Source organism: Borostomias antarcticus (assembly GCF_949987555.1).
Source record: "Borostomias antarcticus genome assembly, chromosome: 15".
Taxonomy (NCBI): Eukaryota; Metazoa; Chordata; class Actinopteri; order Stomiiformes; family Stomiidae; genus Borostomias; species Borostomias antarcticus.
Genome location: NC_140248.1, coordinates 8,044,293 through 8,057,311, shown reverse-complemented (window position 1 = coordinate 8,057,311; position 13,019 = coordinate 8,044,293). Strand labels below are relative to the sequence as shown.

The window sequence follows — 13,019 nt, the reverse complement described above, 5'->3', positions numbered from 1 at the left end:
CACTCCCATGAACAAAATTATTTTTCTCCTATAATCACCTGTCAAAAGTTCAGAAAAACAGTCAAAATGTGCTTACAGTAGGATTTTGTGATGGGATTATTCAAAATCTACACTGTAAAAGTCAAATATTCTTGCATGACCTTATAGAGGGATAGGTCCTGAACTCATGGATATGAGACACTCCCATGAACAAAATTATTTTTCTCCTATAATCACCTGTCAAAGTTCAGAAAAACAGTCAAAATGTGCTTACAGTAGGACTTTGTGATGGGATTATTCAAAATCTACACTGTAAAAGTCAAATATTCTTGCATGAATTTATAGAGGGAGAGGTCCTGAACTCAGGGATATGAGACACTTCCATGAACAAAATTATATTTCTCCTATAATAACCTGTCAAAATTCAGAAAAACAGTCAAAATGTGCTTACAGTAGGACTTTGTGATGGGATTATTGAAAATCCACACCGTCAAAATGAAATTTTTTCATAGTTTGGTAGAGGGAGGGGTCCTGAAAGCATGTATGATAGACTCTAATGAACACCGTACAATTATCCTTTTATTACTTGTCAAGAACGAGAAAAACACACTTCAAATGTTTGTACATTAATACTTTATGAGGATTGATTCAAAATGCATCATGTGAAGAGTTTTGTATAATTCACATTATATTGACTACATGAGTATTAAATATTCTTAGCCAGAGAGACTGAGAGCAAGAGAAAGGCGAGCAATGGGAGGGAGAGAGAGAGAGAGAGAGAGAGAGAGAGAGAGAGAGAGAGAGAGAGAGAGAGAGGGAGGGAGGGGGGGGCTCAGCTCGGAGGAATCAGATTGAAGTCAGTGCATGAGTGCATGAGAAGTAGCCTAGTTCTGTGTCTAGCCTACATAATTTCCGAAATACAGACATTTGTTTATTCTACATTATATCTAAATTATATACATAGATATCCCAATGTGTGAGTCTGTTCTAAGGAAAAGCTGCAATGACGATATAAAATTGCATTCCAGCAACCGGTTCACTGTGTACCGTAATAGGTGCGCACCCCATTTTCTTTTCTGAAATTAGAAAAAAAAAGTGCGGCTCACTTGACCGTGGAAGAAAAAAGTGCGGCTCACTTGACTGCAGTGGCTACCGGTGCGGGGAAAGAACATGCCTGTATAAATAAGACGTAGGCAACTTCGCAATAATGTTCAAATCTGTTGGAATAGGCTATCTACTATGTATGTGTAAACATGCTTCGATCATGGTTATATTAAGCCCAATTTATGCTTCGTCGCTCGACACTTTTAAAACCGTCGCTCGACACTTTTGACGTCATGGGCGAGACTTTTTGTGGAAAAAAAAAGTGTCGCTGACACAAAAAGTGTCGCACCAACGGTTTTTCTAAATGTCGCTGACTCCGTCACAAATTGTCGCTCAAGTGTGATTGGATAGCTATAGAAGGCTCGTGCGCTGCCATGGATATGCTTGTTTTAGTTTTGGCTGTCATTTGACGTTTGGCTGTCATGGAAGGAGTAGAGGAACGGCTCTCCGAGCTTGTGAGGAGATATCCCGATCTATACAATTCATCCCTGCCCCTTCACAGAGATGCCCAAGTACTGCGGAAAAGAATGAAAACAAAACACAATGAAACCCGCTCTCTGAATAACCTCTTTACCGCAGATTAAACTCTTTCCCTCAGAAAGCCGCTTCTCTCAGAATGACAACAAACGCGCAACAGAATGACAAGCGCGCGGCGAAGTGTTGCCCGAAGCATAAATGCAACATGTCGAGCGACACTTTTATTTTGTCAAGTGACATTTGTCGAGCGACACTTTTCAAGAAGCATAAATTAGGCTTTAGCCTACTCTGTCTTGTTCTGTCTTGCACATTTGGTCAGATCACTATAATAGTTGACAGCCAGCAGGCTTAACTTGCCCACACGGGATCGAACCCGAATCCTCTGATTTTGGCGCTTAAAAAATGCTGTAACGTTCCAGGGACTCATGAGCAAACCAATTTATACAATTCAGAGCAGACAACGAGGAATAATTTGCACACAAGTTACTGAAGACTTGAACGAGCTCTGTCCCATTTCTTATTAGGTATAATTCTGAAGGGCCACTAGCCTACTATCTAGCAGAACGCAAACCTCCACCCATGATGCATGTCGTCAGCCTATACAGTTGTTGAATAGTGGAGTTGGCTTTAGTTTAGAGTAGGATGTTTCTCCTGGCTGCCCCTGAAGGAGGTGGAGGCGTTGCAGCGTTGGATGGGATAAATGCAAGGAACACTTTCACCGGCAACCACACAGCATGTGTGTGTTGTGTGATGCTTTTAACCTCTGGAAGGAACTTGGAGCTACAAGACTGAACTAGAAACCTAAGTATAATTTTCTTACTCTAATAGGTAGCTAAGTGCTAATAGCTAAGTGCTAAGTCGTCAGTATCGTTGTGAAACTGCTTTGTTATGCAATGCTATTGTGAGAGTTAGTTTCTGCCTGAGCTAGACTAATTGCCCTGTTGAGTGGGCTGAGGGAGTGGCCTGCTGAAGTCAGGATATATAAACAGCACAGGCCCAAGTGTTCTCCAGATTGCTTTTAACCTCTGGAAGGAACTTGGAGCTACAAGACTGAACTAGAAACCTAAGTATAATTTTCTTACTCTAATAGGTAGTGCTAAGTGCTAAGTCGTCAGTGTCGTTTTGAAACTGCTTTGTTATTCAAGGCTATTGTGAGAGTTAGTTTCTGCCTGAGCTAGACTAATTGCCCTGTTGAGTGGGCTGAGGGAGTGGCCTACTCTCCTGGCAGACGATTAGCAATCAGCAGTTACAGACCTTAAAGGAAAATGCTCGTTTTTGACAACCTGGACCTTATTTACGACATATTATAAGAAGTTTGACTCACCCAGATCACTTTTGTGTTGTTCGGAGGCCTGTAGAAGAAATTTAAAATCCAGCGCGAGCCAGTATATCCATGTAATGGCGGCGCACGGGGCAAAGGGAATGCAGTTTCTCAAAATCCATTTTCGGCCGCTAAACGGTTGTTTTCATCAATCACATTGCATGAATCGACAGTTGATATTCCTCTACGCGAGCCATTCTTTCGGTTTTCAAATACGTGGTCTGTAGCCTCTGTAATATGATCTTTACACTGGCTATGCTCCCTCACATTCTCTGCGCTACGATCGGATTGTTGCTGACGAATGACGACGACAATATTCTCGGCACCAACTACGATCGTAGCGCAGAGAATGTGAGCCGGAGAATAGCAGGCTGCGCGCTGGCCTGTGCGCATGCGTGCTGGAGCAAGTGGGGGAGAGGCTTGTAAAGATCATATTACAGAGGCTACAGACCACGTATTTGAAAACCGAAAGAATGGCTCGCGTAGAGGAATATCAACTGTCGATTCATGCAATGTGATTGATGAAAACAACCGTTTAGCGGCCGAAAATGGATTTTGAGAAACTGCATTCCCTATGCCCCGTGCGCCGCCATTACATGGATATACTGGCTCGCGCTGGATTTTAAATTTCTTCTACAGGCCTCCGAACAACACAAAAGTGATCTGGGTGAGTCAAACTTCTTATAATATGTCGTAAATAAGGTCCAGGTTGTCAAAAACGAGCATTTTCCTTTAAGCAATGCAGGCTTAGAAGGCGACAGCTCCCTCCGGCGCGCGACCAAAGGCACCGGGCGACTTATTCAAGAGCGACTTTGTCAAGTAAGACTGTCAGGAAGGTAGTACGTCTGCACCTACCTCTGTACCTGTTTTGTTAGCATGTGTGCGTTTGCATCCTATTCCTGTTGTGTTCCCTCTCCGGGGGTCACGCAGACACTGGGTCACCCCCAGACTCCGTAACCCCTCTAACCTCATCTATCCTACTGTCTCAACTCATAGAGAGCAAGTGGTGACAGGGGGACTTTGGAATTGCCAGTCGGCAGTGCCCAAAGCTGAGTTTCTCAGGCTATGCATCCTTGCTCTCCCTCAGCTTCCTTGCTCTCACTGAGACATGGATCACACCAGAGAACACTGCCACACCCGCAGCCCTGTCAGATGTGTACTGTTTCTCCCACACTCCCAGAGCTGCGAGGCGAGGTGGTGGTACTGGCCTGCTCATTTCCCCAACATGGAAATACTCGTCTCGATTCCACAGTTCACCCCGCACTCTTTTGAATTCCATGCTGTCTCTGTCACTTATCCAATCAAGCTCACCATTGCTGTTGTGTATCGCCCACCAGGTCCTCTTGGTGAATTCCTAGAGGAGCTCGATACACATTCTCCTCCTCTCTGTCTGCTGCTAAAGCTGCTTTCTTCCGCTCTAAAATCCTAACCTCTGCTTCCAATCCTAAAAAACTCTTTGAAACCTTCTCTTCACTACTCCAGCCCCCATCTCCTACTCCCCACTTCTCCCTGATGATTTCGCCAACTTCTTTGACAAGAAAGTTAACGATATCAGATCCTCTTTCCCCCCTACCCCAGTCAACGCTCCGTGCACGAAACCTCCACCAGAACGACCTCTTAGGTCCCCACCAATCCGGGTTCAAGGCTGGCCACTCGACAGAGACCTCCCTCCTTGCAGTAACGGAGTCACTTCATGCCGCGAGAGCGAACTCTCTCTCCTCTGTCCTGATACTCCTAGACCTGTCAGCAGCATTTGATACGGTAGACCACCAGATCCTCCTCTCCACCCTCGAGGAGAAAGGCATCGCTGGCTCTGCACACTCCCTGTTTGCATCCTACCTGATGGGCCGCTCCTACCAGGTGACATGGAGAGGGTCGACGTCGGAACCGCGTAGTCTGACTACGGGGGTTCCACAAGGGTCTGTCCTGGGTCCTCTCCTGTTTTCCCTCTACACTACATCTCTGGGCTCTGTCATTTGCTCGCATGGCTTCTCCCATCACTGCTATGCCGATGACACCCAACTGGTCCTGTCATTTCCCCCTTCTGATACACAAGTGGAGACACGCATAGCTGGGTGCTTGGCTGACATCTCGATCACCTCAAGCTCAATCTGCACAAGACTGAGCTGCTGTTCTTCCCGGGGAAGGGCTGCTCGCACTGGGACCTGGCCATCACCATTGAAGACACAATGGTGACCCCGACTCGGACTGCGAGGAATCTGGGTGTGACCCTGGATGACCAACTGTCGTTTTCCGCACATGTCACATCCGTCACACGTTCCTGCAGATTCATGCTCTACAACATCAGGAGGATTCGCCCTTTCCTCACTAATGAAACGGCGCAGGTACTCATCCAGGCCCTGGTCATCTCCCGCCTGGACTACTGCAACTCCCTCCTCGCTTGGGCGCCGGCGTCAGCCATTAAACCTCTGGAACTTGTCCAGAAAGCTGCTGCTCGCCTGGTGTTCAACCACCCCAAATTCTCCCACACAACTTCCCTCCTCCGTTCCCTACACTGGATCCCTGTAGCGGCTCGCATCCAGTTTAAAACTCTGGCGCTAACCTACAGGGCAATGAAAGGAACAGCCCCCTCCTACCTCCAGGCCATGGTCAAACCCTACACCCCCTCCTGACCGCTAGGCTCTGCTACCTCAGGGTGACTGGTTGCCCCGTCACTCCGAGGCTCCTGCGGTCGATCGACACGGTCACGGCTCTTCTCTGTCCTGGCCCCGCAGTGGTGGAACGAACTGCCCACTGATGTCAGGACAGCAGAGTCGCTGCCCATCTTTCGTCGCAGGCTCAAAACTCATCTCTTCAAGAAGTACTACAACAATCCTCCCGCCTAAGCACTTATTGTATTATATTATATTGCACTGTACTTTAGATTGCTATTCTTGCACTTTGCCTTCAGCACTAGATTATGCTTTTAGTCACTTGTTTTAGAAAGAAGATGCACTTGTGGGTTCTGGCAAGTAGTAGTACATTGGCTCTTCCTACGTTAAATGCAATTATTGTTAGTCGCTTTGGATAAAAGCGTCTGCTAAATGACTGTAATGTGTCGCTGCTCACATTGTGTAATTGTCTGTCATTACCGTGTGGTGAATTAAAGACCTATACCTCCATGTTAAAGACCCCTAGATGTCCTGTAATTATTATTATTATATCAGCATAGTGTGGTGTCTTCTTAGGTAGTCATTGCTGCCCTCTGGTGGCCACATGTATTAATAACTCCTATCAATACACTTGGAATGTTAAAGGAGAAGGCTCTTTTTCAACAAGCTGGACCTTATTTACGGCATATTATAAGACGTTTGACTCACTGAGATAACTTTAGTGTAATTCGGAGGCCTGTAGAAAAAATGTACAATCCAGCGCGAGCCAAGTATATCCATGTAATGGCGGCGGACGGGGCACCGTGAATGCAGCTTCTAAAAAATGTATTTTCTGCTGCGAAACTGTTTTCATCAATCTATTTTTATGAATCGCTAGTTGTGCTTACATGGAGGGAGGGATTGTTGTGGTTTTCACATGCCTCTGTAATATGATCTTTAGAAACGGAATAAAGCTTTCCCACTTGCTCCAGCAGGCATGCTGGAGCAAGTGGGGAAGCTTTAGTTAGTTTTAGTAGTTTTTGCGTTATCCTGCCGACCAACTAACAGATGGACAGACTAACACACCAGACCAAAAACATAAGCTCCTCCCCCAGACTTCTCGGCGGAGGTTAGGGCAAGGGAAAGGAGCTGGGATTGGGCTCAGCATAGATTGAGGTAGTTTTGAGATAAGCCTACGGCCCACGGCCCTCTGTAGTAGGCCTAACAGCCCTCACAGATATCTCAATAAGAATGTGGTTAACATTTTCTTGACTAAGTCACATCAGAGAGGTTAAATTGCCATGTTATTTCAGGAACAAAAACATAGCCTTGTAAGGCGAAATACAGTGTTCAGAAGCTTGAAGATCTTATCTTTTTCAATGACACTGAACCAAAGCTAAAGAGAAAAGTCCCACTTACTGTAAGCTGCCACCACCGAAATGTTTAATTTGACAAAAGATAAAAGTTGTATAAATGTGTCCCTGAAAATGTTATCAGGTATCAGTGATCCCTGAAGTGTCTGACCTGTCAGTGCCAAAGTCCACATAAGCTCAAGTTAAAGATCAGTTTTATTTGCCATGTATATGGTTCACATATACTAAGAATTTGACTAGGGTTAACCCTTTGAATATTTTAAAAATATCTTTACAGTCTATACAAATCTAAAAAATATATATATAAAAATTTCCAACATTCCAACACTTCCTGAAATCTGAGAAACTGTGCTTTCTAGTAAAATAGGAAATCAAATTAATATTCGGAATGTTGGCACTGTACTCACTGTACTAAAAGGGTTAAGGCATACGCTGTTGCAGATGACATAGAACATGTTGCAGGACAGAACAGGACAGTACAAAGACATGACAGTGCAAATGCAGTACAAAAAACAGTGCAAATACAAGATACATTGCAAACAAAATACAGTGCTAATTACAATATACTGTTAAAATGGAGACAAATGCAGTTTACGTACTATGTACAGTATGGAGTGTGGTGAGTGTATGCACAGTGTGTGTGCAGAGTTTCAGTTTTTCAGTTTATTTTATTTATTAGAGAGGGACAACGTACATTAAGAGACATTTTATAAAATAGAATGTAAATGTACTCAATTGTAGCCAAAAGGCTAGTTTACATTGGCAGTCCCCCTGCCAGAAATAATCGGCTAGTACCTAGTAAAAAAGATTAAAACACAAGTACAAACACATTAGCAATTAACATATATAATTCAACCCTTGCAATATACACAGTTCATCCCCACATAGTATACACATCAGTGTTCATATCTCTGATTATTTATCAACCAGTTCCTAAGATTATATTTGAAGGCATTGAATGAGATGGACTCTAATGTTCTGTGGGATGTTATTCCACTCAGGCGCTGTTTTATAAGAGAAAACCGATTGCCCAAATACGCTCTTTCTAAACGGGATTTGGCCTTTTCCTCTGGCTGTCCCTCTGGTGACTCTGGCTGTCCCTCTGGGGACTCTGGCTGTCCCTCTGGTGACTCTGGCTTCCCCTCCAGTAGCACCAGTTACAGAGGAGCGGAAATGGACTTGAGTGGAGGTGGTGCCAAGTTATGCCGAATTTTGTACATTAGGTTCTTAAAGAGAACAAGGTTTTCCCAACTAAATAGTCTATATTTTTGTAAAATTGCACAATGATGAGAAAATCTTGGTTTTTTATCTAGTATTTTGAGTGCTTGTTTGTATAGAGAAATAACCGGTGTTATTGTGGTGATGTTAGCAGTAGACCAGGTGGATAGACAGTAGTTTATGTAGGATAGTATGAGAGAAAACATGTACATTTTCGCTGCCTCTATGGACATGTGGTTCCTGAGATGCCGAAAATTCGCCAGAGTGAACTTGAGATTTTTACAGATCTTTGAAATATGATTTTTAAATGTGAGGTGACAGTCAATCACAATACCTAGATATTTATATTCTTTTACTATTTGGATCCTCTGTCCTGCAATAAAGACATCCGGTTCTCTGGGCACTTTGTTTGTTTTTGCAAAGAACATTGCAACAGTTTTAGTGTTGTTGAGTTGTAAACAGCAGTTATGTAACCAATCAGATATTTTAACCATGGCTCTCGTGAGTTGTGCCGCTGCAACAGAGTGGTCTTTACCTTTCACAAAAATTACAGTGTCATCGGCATACATAATTACTTCACAGACTTGACATGCATATGGTAGATCGTTTATGTATAGACTGAAGAGGATTGGCCCCAGGACCGAGCCTTGGGGTACCCCTGTACTAAGTTCTTTGAATGTAGACCTTAGAGTGTAGTGTGATACAGTATATGAGCGATGCTATATACAGTGTGTGTAATGTGGGTGCCATTGAGGTATGTGGAACAATCAGAGGCCATGTGCACGTGGTGCAGGGGGTACAGAGGGTATAGTGTGGGAGGGGTGCATAGTGGGGGAACACAAGCCGTGTTGATAAGTCTGATGGCCGTGGGAAAGAAGCTGTTTTTGTGATGTGTGGACCCGGTCCCAGTGGACCGCAGTCTCCTGCCAGAGGGGAGTCAAAGAGACCATGACCGCGATGGCAGGGGTCGGCCACCATCTTTCTGGCCCGTTTCAGGGTCCTGGAGGCGTGCAGGTCCTGTAGGGATGGCAGTCTACAGCCGATCACCCTCTCAGTAGAGCGGATGATGCGCTGCAGTCTGACCTTGTCTTTGTCTGTAGCGGCTGAGAACCAGACGGGGATGGAGGAGGTGAGGATGGACTTGATGATGGAGGTGTAGAAGAGAACCATCATTGCCTTTGGCATGTTGAATTTCTTCAGCTGCTTCAGGAAGCACATCCTTCAGCTGATGTACAGTGATCCCTGGGAGGGGGGGGGGCAGCAGCTGTGGAGAGGTCCAGGTTATGATGGACACAGAAACAGATGTGATTAGGAGCCTGTCCATGCCGCTCCCCAGTGGCCTGCAGGCTTTGACAGCCAGGGTCAGACATCACTGGGCCTGTCCCACCGGTTCAGACAGCCATGGCTAGAGCCAAGTTACAGACTAAGGAGACTCAAAAGCCATTCAATCACACCGATCTGTCCCTCTCTGCTCTGTCAGACAGTACAGGCAGCTGTGCGATACAGATCAAGTTACACTTACATTACACTGGTGGAAGATTATCTTCTCATTTCACGCTTTCACTTTCATGATTACAATAATGACAACCAGATGGTGATGGAGGAACTGATTCTAATTCTCATTTGTATTTGCCAAACAAAAAGAGTTGTAGCAGTTCCCTTTAGCGATCTATTGAAACACGTTTCACATTGGAAGTTAATGATCCATGATAATACATGGCATTTACGAATGCCCTTTATGATGCATTCATATTGACCTGTTACCTCACCCACCAAACTGTCCAGCACTCCCCAGCTGTTGACCGTCCTTGCAGAGCAGGCTAGATAAGGTAACAGACAGATGGACTTACCTGGCTGGTCAAGATAAGGATCAAGTATCTCTGATCTCTGGTTAGCGCTGGTGTATAGACCTGCTGATGGCCATCTAAGTTGATATTACATTACAGTCAGTGATTGATATCATCTGGAAGTCAGTTAGCTTATCGATCTGTTTCTCTGATTCATGCCACATCCCACAGTGACAAATAGTTTCAAAGAAATACAAATTAAAATGTCTGTTTGCCCCCTATCGTCACTCTTATGCAGGTGGGTGTTCATCTATGAGAAAGGCTACCAGTCAACAGACACAGCCGTGGGCTCCACCTTCACCAAGATGAAAGGAGTGGGCTACACCGAGGTGAACGGAGAGGGGAGGGTTTGGGACGTGGTTGACTACGTCTTCCCTGAGCAGGTAAGTGGTTGGCTGGCCATGACCTACGCCAGATCCCATTGACTGAATTTCAGGAAGAGAATAGGTGTGTGGCTGGGTCTGTCAGAATGAATGAATGTCACAGATATGGATCCTAGGCTGCCGGCATCATTCATATAATCAAAGAGCAAGCACCCATCTTTAGGCCCTCTGGGAGCTCAGTCATTTAAAACATTTTACCAGTGTGTTGTAATGCTACTGTTATGTAAGAATTTCTGACATGTAGATTGAAAGTTAGACTTCACTTGTTATGGGGATGACGTCCAGATGAATTGATTGCAGTAGCATTGTGAATACAGAGATGCAAGAGTTATTGCATCCTTCATACAGGTAGGCAAACACTAAGCCAAGCAGAAACCTCTGGGCAAACATACTACTATTTGACCAAATGTAGCCAGCCCCTGTTGACAGAGGATTTAGGACACTACTACTGTTTGCTTTGAGGTGTGGGTGTGGGACTGTTTGCCATTCAGAAGGGTTTGTCTTGCAGTCAGGAGGTACTAACAGGATGACAATGTCCATATGTACAAACTCTCTGATGTACACTCCCATCAGAAACTCTTCCTTTCGATAATGACACATCTCTGGTCCTCACCCCTTAAACATGAGTATGAGCGAGTATGATAGAAGGTGGAATTGAACAAAAGTGGTAGTGAAAAAAAAAAACAAGCAGTGGTGAAAGCTATCTTGCATCAGTTGTTATTGTCAATAAATTGTCACTTCATTGTAAATTAAGTTCCTCTGCCGTAACAGTATTAAATCTAATCAAATCAAACTTTATTTGCATAGTGCATTTCATACACAGAGGCAACACAATGTGCTTTACAGAGAGCAAATGGGGGATGGACATGATGACTTGATAGGGACAGCTGGCGACACATAGTGGGATTGAGCTGGACACGAGGATGGCAGGGGGCCTCTCTGGGAGCCATGGGGACTTTAGATGGGGACCTTATGGGACCTGGGTATAACACACGAGGGAGAGACACTAGGGAGGAGAGAGGAAGACAGGGTTAGTAACTGCACGGGGTCTTTACAGTGGTCAGGGGGATTTCTACCAGACACAGGGTGGTCTGCAGGTAACAGGGAGGCGTCCACAGGACCTAGTTAGATTCACTAGCAGGCTGGAGGCTGCCTCTCCATGTCTCTTGGTCCTGGCTAGTTATTGTAGGGGAGATTGAATAGGTATGTACAGTTCACTTGTTCACCCCTTGGGTGAAGTGAACTATGTCCATCCCCCCATTGCTCTACTGTATTTAAAGCGCATTATGTGTATGAAATGCGCTATACAAATAAAGTTTGATTTGATTTGTAGTTTAGAAATAGCTTTCTTTGGTAGGCCAGACAGTAGGCTAGAGCATTGCAGTAGTCCAGCCTGCTTGTGATGAAAGCATACATTAGTCTTTCAGTGTCAGCCTGAGAAAGAATGTGGCATGTGGAGGACTTAAGTTGTGATACTACTTTTCTCAGCATTTCTGTATCAGCCAATGCAAAAAGCTCATATGTCCATTACATGATAGAAGAGGTTCAACGAGTAAGACGCATGGCCTCTCCTTGGTGATACTCCTATTTGTTATCTTATCTCTAAAGTATGCTGCACATTTCTCACATTTGGAGGTAGAAAGCAGGTTATCAGGTGTTTTTACACCAGTATTTATAAGGCTATCATTCGTTGAAAAGAGCACCCTAGAACTATTTTGGTTTATAGATATCAATTTTGAGAAGTGGTCTTTCCTTGCATTTCTTATTGCCTTCGAAAGATGTTCTTTGAGAATATCATGGTGGAGCTGCAGCTTGGTCTTTCTCCATGTACGCTCAGACCTTCTGCACATTCTCTTTAGTTGATTCATTTCCTAATTTCTCCATGGAGCTTTATGTTTGGCGGTAACCTTTTTCTGTTCAATAGGTGCTACAGAATCCAAAGCTTTGGTGTACTACTTTTGACTTAAGCTACAAATGCTGTGAAGTGGTCAGAGAGAGCAACATATCTGAGGTCAATTGCTGTATAAATAGAGTTAACCAGGTTAGCAAATGTGGTCATAACCCTCTGTCTTTGATTTGTGGTCACCGCTAGCGAATTAGTACTGTGAGAAAATGACAAAGGCATGCAGTCTAATGTTATTAGCCAGGAAGGCTCCACTGCTAGGTCTTATTGCATTAATACATTGGCATATTTCCTGTTCTATATATGGCATTGCTGAGCAAGGTTACAGCAGAGTGATCAGGAATGGAACTGGAGGTGAAGGCCAGTATGTCCTGTACAAAAAGCTTTTCACCTTACATGGTGAAATTGTTAGTAATGCCCTGGAACGCCAAAGGGCCTGCAAAGGGTCATGCAGTAACATTTTAACTTGACTTGACCTCATGATAACTTGGCACAACAAAATGTATTGGTCAAGGGAGAGTCACATTCAAGGAGATATGGCCTCATAGGGGATGGGGTAGTGGCTACACACAGGTCTAGACACTAGAAATACACAATATGTAGGGAAGCATGTTGCTTTGCGTTATTACTTGGTGACTACAACTGACAATAATGAGTGAACCTGCAGATTAGTGTATCATTAGTCTGACTCAATGGATGTAGGTTTTGGCAATAAACCTTGTCATTCGTTGTCACACTGCCCAATCAGTGGCGAGACTGGCGACGAAAATTAATCTGATTCGGGCCGAGAGATTCTCTTGGCACCAAGCGGATTCGATCCAGA

General features: G+C 44.4%; 1 protein-coding gene across 1 annotated transcript in view; it reads left to right on the top strand.

Annotated features, from left to right (window-relative positions):
* Positions 1 to 13,019, top strand: part of p2rx1 (purinergic receptor P2X, ligand-gated ion channel, 1) — a gene marked incomplete at both ends in the record, with an annotated part of 28,476 nt that overhangs the window by 2,940 nt on the left and 12,517 nt on the right. The window contains one exon of the mRNA XM_084449882.1: positions 10,149 to 10,293. Coding sequence (XP_084306008.1) covers positions 10,149 to 10,293 — 145 coding nt within the window. The remainder of the gene's footprint in view (positions 1 to 10,148; positions 10,294 to 13,019) is intronic.